Here is an 8,978-nt window from a genome sequence, read left to right as displayed (position 1 = left end):
AACAACATTAATAAGGGTTTTAATTATGTCATAGTTTAGGACATCTTTAATACATGTTTTAAGTATGTTTAAATTCGGACATCTTTAATGTTTGTTTCATTTCTTATATATTTAAAGTGTGTCAAACTTTGTTTAATGTGGCATTTACCTATCTCTTTAATGTGTAACAGGTTATTCACATTGGCTGCTACTAGGAAGTTTCCTTCAAGCTGTTCGTGTGGCACAAACACATTTAAGGAGCTTCATGCGTCACAAGCATCAATAATGAACTATATGCACATTCGGGTAATATTCAAGGTGGCTGTTTGAATGGGCAAGACTTGACTTTTCAAGCTCTATCCATCAAATCGAATCCATGTATTCATGCAAGTCATAAATTGGAGAGATTTATAGCCATTCACAAAGTACATGGATGGATGGAAGTAAGGGGAGGAGTTCCACATTTAATTAGTAGTATTAAATTATGTTCATACATGCAATTATTCAAGAGGGTCAAATCTGCCCATTCATGCACTCTAAAAGGGGCTTATACAGTTTAAATGTCACACATTGAGTCGACAAGATACATGCTTCAAGTTTATGAACAATCAGCTCATTAATTCAGCCAATGTACCAGAACATACATGCATCAAAATTAGGGGATGAAGCAGCTAAATACGAATTGCCCATTCATGTGTTCAAGATGCATTAAAGCTTCAATTAAAGGAGATGCATGTCCCATGCATCTATCATTCGGCCAAGGGGGATTAATGGGGAATTAAAGGCTAAACATCATGGAGGATGAATCTGCAAGATGGATGTAACTAGTTCATGAACCTACATGACATTAAAGCACCTATTTATGAGAATGCATGTTCCATGCAAGTGCATGAACGATCCAAGGAGACGAATGAGACTTTTGGTGATCATACAAAGCACTTGAAGCTTTCTTCTATGATAAGAATTCATGCACAACAAAGGGAGGAATAATGTGACTCTTTAAGTTAAAGTTCATGAATAAAAATCATTCAATGAGGTGCATGAACGTCCAAATACATGCCAATACAAGGAAGAATGTCCATGAACCATCAAAGAGGAATGAACAACCATTTATATGCATTTAAGGGAGTTCATGAATCATTCGGTTCATTATATGGTTTGTATACATGAACTACATTAATGGCTGAATGTTGGTCATTCATCTTCTTTTATATTTTCCTATAAATAGTTGTTTTGTAAACATTTGGAGGAACTTTTGATCATTTTATGAATTACAAACTATTTGTAAGTTTTTCAACGCTTATTGTTCTTTGTGACTCAAATTGGCTTATCTAGCTTGTTTAGTGACGTCAATCTGTTTCTTTGTGAACTTATTACTCCAATGAGTGTGGCATTCAAACTATACCGACTGGTTCTTATCTTCAATAGATAGAGGGTCACGGTCCTCTTCTTCTACCATTGTTCACCTTAAAGCTCTTTAAGAATTGGGTATTTATTCCTTAATACTGGTTCATTCTTCCGCTTTAAGTTCAACATCCATCCATCCATCAACTTTATCATCCTTCTATTTTCATTGTTAAACTTATCTTCCTTTGAAAACAGTCCTCTTTGTTAAACGAAACCGTTACTGCTTAATTTTACGATCGGGAAACAAGCGACTCGATTCCATCAACGAATACGAGATCGCATCATTTGGACTTGTTGGGTCAAGTGATTGTGTAAATCTTAACCCATTATCGTGGGTTGGTACACTGGCAAATCTACCTAAAATGTAAAATTGTTATTTAGGCCCTTAAGATATTTTAAAAATTTTAAATTAATAAAAGTAAAATTACACTTTGCGCCCCTAAAATTATAAAAATTCAATTTAATCCTTTAAAAATTATAAAGATATAGACTATAAAAAATTAAAATTTCATCCGGCCCCCCTAAAAACTTTTTCTGGCTTCGCCCTTGGGTTGGTATAAAAATAAAGCCGGAAATTTTATGTTAGGGAGAGATAAAAAAGAAAAAAATTAAAAAATTTTAAGGTGTCAAAATAAATTTGGAAAAAAAATATTTGATACATTACCGGTAAGTTTTTAGACTCCACAAGTAGAGGTAGGGGTTTGACAAGTGTCCTATAGGAATATGGTAAAATATTAAAAAATTATAATAATAAAAACACATGTCTTGGAGTATACCACCAGTATACCAAAAAGTCGCGCAATAATTTTTTGAAGTATTTTTATGCTAAAAAATTATTGAATGACAAAGATTTAAATGAATTACTAGGTTGGAGAAGGCACAAGTTTGAGGCCGATTGTGCGGCTCCTTTTAAATTTCTCTTTAGTTTTAGAAGATGATATCCAATAAATTCCAAATTCTCAACATTTGCCATCCCCGGTTTCTTTTCAAATTACAACCCATTCATGTAAGTAATATATAATTGAAAGTGAAGACTACAAATCGTGTGAAGCCTCCTTACCTGTTGATTGAAATTTCTAATTAAGATCGTATCCAAATCACGATTTTTTATGCTTACATTTGAGACTAGAATCAAAGAAGAAAAGTAATACTTCTACTTAGTGGGAAAATATATCCTGAAGAATCCATTGCCAAAAACAACACGATGAATGAAAATGTTTTTATAAAAGGACCAGTTTATCTAATCTCGATTAAATTTCCTACCAGATTAATAGCAATTATGTGTGGACTAAATCAATCACATGATATGGTAGTTGCTCTCTTGTTTTGAAACTAAACAAGGAAGAAAGAGGAACAAGAGAACTTCATATGAAACCAGCATTGCTTAAGCAAAAAAAAGAAAAAAAAAACAAGTGACAATGACAAAGAAAGGATAAATAATTTCTTCTTATCTCATCCTTGAATTTTCATTTTAAAGTTCAAAACCACCCTTTTGCAATCGATGGATCCTGATTTTTCTGGCTGAAAATAAGAAAGTGAAATGGAAAAGCAGCATTGATTTTTGATTCATAATATACATAATGATTCCCATATATTTGTGTATATATATATATTAGTTTACTGCTATCTGTATCTATCAGAAATTACAATGAAGAAGACCACCATTTTAGGGTGTGAGGTGGGAAAGCCTCATAAAGTTTGAGTAAACCAAGAGCTCTGGCTAGTCTGAGAAAGAGAAAGCAAAAGTAAATGATTAAGAGACCACCCCCAAAGAACCTATCCAATCTCATATTTTTTCTTGGCAAAATTACCAGTGCCCAAAGCAAGCCTGCCATTAGAAATCCTAGTGTTTCATAAAGAGAAGGGTCCCTAGGAATTTCAAATGAAGAAGGGTATTGAGACCATGATGACCAAACAAATGATACCCCCAGACCCACCAATGTGTTAAACATGGGCCCAGCATAGCACCCAGAGATTGCAGTTTGAACTCCATCTGCCCCACCATTAATTGCCATTGCTGAATTAGATATTAAGTCTCCAAGTGAATTTCCCCAAGCAAGGACAGTGAGCCCCAGAACTGAAGGACTTATCCCCAAGATATTCCCAAAAGAAACCAATAAAGATACTAGTTCCTCAGCTGTAAAATACGTCCAGGTCACACTCATTAGAAATCCTCCAATAAGCCATGGTAATTGGCACCTCTTTGGTGGGCTAGACTTCTTGGTGGTCACAAAGGCAAGGTTCCCCAGCACCATTCCAACCAATCCTGCAATCATATAGGTCACCAAACTGGTTTTGGAACCCATGGTTTTTTCCCTTTGAGAATTGCATAGTTCGGCCAACATTAATGGTGCTAATGTCACTGAAATGACTGCATATGGCTTGGACCATCTCTCCTCATCGACAATTGGAACGGTCAATCTCCTTGGCAAGTATAAAGGTAACTCCAAAAGATCCAGAAACTTACCGAAGTAGTAAAAACTTGGTGAATCAAAGTTGAAAAACTTTGTGGTTTCATCTTGGTTTTCGTGAGCTCCTTTATCCACCATGAAAGATTTTTCATCACTTGCATAACCAAGTAACGGTATACCAACCTCTCCAATATTATCATTGCTGTTTGAAACAGAAGAAACTGGTACGGATTCCATGTTCCTTTCCTTCTTTTTGTTGAAGAAATGTGATGCAGAAACAGCACAAACATACAGGAAGTAGATGGAGAGGAAAGAAATAGCTCCCCACAAAGTGATTTCACCAATAAAAATGATGAACACGAGGGTAGAAAGTGCTAAAAGGAAGAAGAGGATGTCTCTAATGAAGCTCGGCTCATCGATCGGAATCCGATGATGGCTAATTGTTATGCTAATAACCCCAACAACAGCACTAGACACAAAGAAGGCACCACCCAAGACACTATTTAGGCCAACACCTGCATTTCCAGATCTCGTGAAGGAAACAATACTGGCAAAAACATCAGAAGCACCGTTGCCAAGTGAAAGGAGGGTGACTCCAGCAATGGCAGGGGAAAGCCTCAGGATTTTAGACAAACTCTCCAAGGAAGTGCAAAAGTACTTTGCAGCAGTATCACCCAATAAGTAGAACAAAACAAAAAGCCAAATAAAGAGTACAAGATGGCCAAGGATCGGAAATCTGCCACAAGTGCAATAAAAAATCTGGAGATAGTTTATGTATCCCTTAGGCCTGCACCCGATTTCAGACCTAACATACAAGCACTTATGCTTATAATCAGTGAAGTCATGGAGACTGGCGCAGCTATCATTGTTGCTTCCATGGGGGATCAAAGAGTGGCTATTAATGATGGGAATTTGCTCATTATTCGATTGACCAAGAAAATCATAAGTTATGATAAAGAAGAAGAGGAGGAAAACAAAGGATACATTAACTAAAAGAGGGAGCTTCTTAACCAGAAACAATGAAGTTGCCATTCACAGGTGATAGAACAAGAAGCTTTGCAAGAAATGATGTTAAGGGTGTGGATGTTGAGATGTGGAGTTCATGGTTGCTGAAGGTTCATTCTTGGCGGGTAAGTGATGGGTTTTCTTTCAAGCTGTGTTATATGGAGAGGTGGGGGATATTATCCAAGAAGCAAGTTTTTTTCGAAGTAATAAGACTAACAGTGAATAATGAATACAACTGTTGCATTTACTCAACAGATAGCACATTAAAATGCACCAGTCAAGGCTTAAATCATATCATTTTCCAGCAGTAAAGCAAAATCCAAAACACATATAAATCTGGATTTTAGCTTGGGCTTTTTACATAAGTGTTTTAAACCGTCCAAATCTACACCATTCAAGTAATGTTTGAAAGATGAGAAAGTGGGAGAAGATATGTCTATTTTTTCTGTTCATTGTTTCAGGTCCATCAAGAGAACATGTAAATAAAACTAGTGAAGTCTCGGTGGATTTCTGTGCGTTTGTTTTAATATATATTCTGGAAAGGCAAACCTTTAATGGCTTGCTTATTGATTACGAAGCTGGAACCATTTTATGGCTTGTACCTCTAATGTAATATGTACGATAGCAAGGAAATTTCCTAATGCCAAAGCTTCAAAAGGAAGTAAAAAAAGTGAATAAACCAATTAAATATCTTAAATTACAACATTTGAATCCATGAAAACTTAAAACAAAGACTTGGAAGTTTTGATTGCGTTGATTCATCCGAATTGGGATACCAACCCTTGCGTGTGCTACAAGTATTTGGTTTAACAAATATGGGATTTTCATGGGATTCATGAAATTTGTAAAAAGAGAACACATCTGCTGGAACGATATTAGCAATTAACATGGGCTAATGGAACAGAAGCTTGGGTAGTACTTGAAATTTTATTCCCGGGTCTCTTTCACAAGTGAGCTTCATAGATTTTCATTTTCTTTTCCCACTTTCTTTTTTCTATTCTATTTAACATGTAAAAAATAAAATATTGTATATATGATCTATAATTTATAATACATCAGGGTGAGCAACTGAATCCCTAATTACCTTTTAAAGTTAACACTTTTATTTTCTTGATATACCTTTAGACCTCAAACACATATCATCATAATGAATCATCGAAACCAGCCTCCCTACTCATCATTGTGGCGGTGAAGTCAAAAAAATTTTGTGGGACCAGAATTAAATTGTATATTTTTAAGATAGTAAAAATATAATTTTACTATTTTAATAGTCTATATTTTTATAATTTTAAAAGGATTAAATCATTTTTATCATTTTGGGGGACAAAGTATAGTTTTACCATTACTAATTTAAAATTTTATAAACTATAAAGGGCCTAAATATAAAAATTTTCATTTTAGGGCTAGTAAGGGTCTGATTCACCACTGCATCATTGGGTCCCCCTCACCCAAACATTCTGATTCACCACTACATCATTGGGTCCCCCTCACCCAAACATTTTCCCAAGTCATACCACTTGCTCTTTCCACCTAACCCTCCCGTGTTCTTAGTTAAGAACTTGGACCGCTCGTTCCTCCTCGAAGGTGGCCTTGTCCACCTGCTCCCATGACAAGTCCACTCGCCTAACAAACTACCTCATCAGACACTTGCTTTTTAGGTATGAATGCTTCTAAGTGTGAACACACATCTAACAACAAATGGGTCTTGTTAGAGAACAATAACAACCTCGTGCTGTCTAGAACCACTATGTTCGCACGTACACTATGTCAGTACATCCGATGTAACAGCCTGCCACATTACACTACAAGATAAAAGGATTTCTCTTATAAATACTTTCCCAACGATGAAGAAATGATCGACCTTTTAAGCCTTGAATATACTTCGAGCAATCACTCTCTTCCAACAATCAATTTGTCATTTTGTCCATTTTTTACTTTTCGACTCTTTAGACGGTTTCCTTAACACCACCACATACTACTCTTTACCTCTTTTCTTGTTGTACATTGTATCAACGTATCTAAAAATGTAAATTCATTATTTTGTTTAAAACTATTAAAAATAAATTTCCCATATTTAATATTGATTTACATTAAAATTGATAATAAGTTTTAAATATTAATTTCGCTAATTTATTTTAATTTAAAGTTAATTAAACCTTTTATTTAAGTTTGTGACTTTTAGTTTTTTTAAATCAAATGAACAAAACATATAAAAATAAATTTCATTATCTTAATTAAAACATATTAGGTTAACTTACAATTAAATCATTAAATTTCAAACTTTTAAATTGAAATTTTTAAATGAAATTTGTCTCCAGAAAGTTTTGAATATTTACCAATTTATGGATGAAATTATAGTAAATGGATGCATAATAGAAGATTTATATAATTTTAAATTTTACATAAGCCATAGATATAAATAATTTTTTCCTATAACAATATTTCACCATAACAACCAAGTTTATTGTTGTAGAATTGATTTTTATATTTTATTTTTATCCTCTATAATAACTTTTCATCTCTAACAACAACAACCATAAACTATAAAGTACACCTTTTATTAAATTAATTCTTTATAACAACCACTTGTTTCAAATTTTAGTGAAGTTAATTTTATTCCGAGTGCAATAAAAATAATAAAGTTTAATTAAGATATTATTTCAATAATTTTTTAACTTTTACATATAAAATATATTAATCACATTTAATTAAATGAAAACAATCCTTAATAAATGAAATTACATTTGTAGTTTTTTTAAATATTATCTAAATTTCACTAATCAATATTATTAATGTATTATAATTTTATATGATCTAAATACTAAATATTGTTATAGAAAAGTTAAATGTTTTAAATGTATAATAGTCACTTCTCTATAACATTTAAATTTTGACAAACAAACGAAAATATTATAGAAAGGGTTAATTGTACAATCATCTTTTGTTAACAACTATCATTAAACATATAAGGTTTAAGTTATAATAGCTTAGTAGATAATTCACCACTAAGTTTGAAATTTTATTTTTATTTAAAATTAAATTAATAAATATTTAAAAAACAGAGATCACATAATATCAATCTAAATTAAAATTAATAATAAATTTTAATTTATTAGTTTCGTTATCTTATTTGAATAATTAAACTCTTTTTATTTAAGTATATAATTTTATTAATTTATTTTAATTTAAATGAATTAAATATATAAAATAAAATCCATTATTCTAATTAAAATATATTAAGTTAACATACAATTAATCGATTAAATTTTAAACAGGGATAACACTACGAGGGTAAGGTGGTTCTACCCTAAAATGAAAATTTTCGTTTAATCCCTATAAAATTTTGAAATCATAAATTAATGTAATAGTAAAATTGTCCTTCAGACTTCTAAGAAGATAAAATTTAATTTTAGTCCCACAAAAATTCTGAAATAATAAGTTGATACAATGATAAAATTATATTTTAGCCCCTTAAAATTTATAATTCAATTTTAGCCTCACTAAAAATAAATATCAGACTTCATCCCTGATTCTAAACTTTTAGATTGCTTTTTTAATATACAATTTGTTACACAGTTTGTACAAGCCCATTTTTTACCCGGCCCAAAACCTAAATTTCTACAGCCCAAATTCCCAAGCCACATAGCCCAAATTAAACCCAAACTAACCCAAATTGAAACCTAGCCCAACAAGCCCAAAAACAACTAAAACATTTCAGCAAAAGAACCTAATCCCTAACCCTAGGGCGCCGCAGCCCTTGCTGCTCCCATGTGCGCCCTCGGCGCGCACACCGCCAGCCACCCTTACACCAAAATAGAAGCTTTCTGTCTCCGTTGATCTCGCCAGAACCTGCAAGCAACATGAAAAAAGAAATAGGAGCAGCATCAAGAGCAGAAACAGTGAAAAAAATATAAAAAATTGATATTTCGGCTTTAAAAAACCCAGAAAAACGATGTAATAGGGGGATTTCGATGGAGAATACAAAAAACATTGCTGAATCAATAAAGATGAAAAATCTTTGAAGAAAGGTTATTATTTCCTTTTTTTTTCATTCGGTCTTCGAATTTATTTATTTATTTATTTATTTTGTTTTTTTCTGTTTTTTAAAGCACACATATATATATAAGATATAAAAAAAAGGGGAAAAGTCGAGGGGAGTCCTTACCTGCGCCGTCG

General features: G+C 32.7%; 1 protein-coding gene across 1 annotated transcript; it reads right to left on the bottom strand.

Moving 5' to 3' along the window:
- Positions 1 to 2,922: 2,922 nt before the first annotated feature.
- LOC105804398 (cation/calcium exchanger 1) lies at positions 2,923 to 5,090 on the bottom strand. The gene has a single exon (XM_012636999.2). It carries the CDS (start codon positions 4,827 to 4,829, stop codon positions 3,030 to 3,032), a length of 1,800 nt encoding a protein of 599 aa, XP_012492453.1. The 5' UTR covers positions 4,830 to 5,090; the 3' UTR covers positions 2,923 to 3,029.
- Positions 5,091 to 8,978: the final 3,888 nt, after the last annotated feature.

The sequence above is a fragment of the Gossypium raimondii genome, chromosome 11 (genome assembly GCF_025698545.1).
Source record: "Gossypium raimondii isolate GPD5lz chromosome 11, ASM2569854v1, whole genome shotgun sequence".
NCBI lineage: Eukaryota > Viridiplantae > Streptophyta > Magnoliopsida > Malvales > Malvaceae > Gossypium > Gossypium raimondii.
This window is presented reverse-complemented; position numbering and strand designations above follow the sequence as displayed.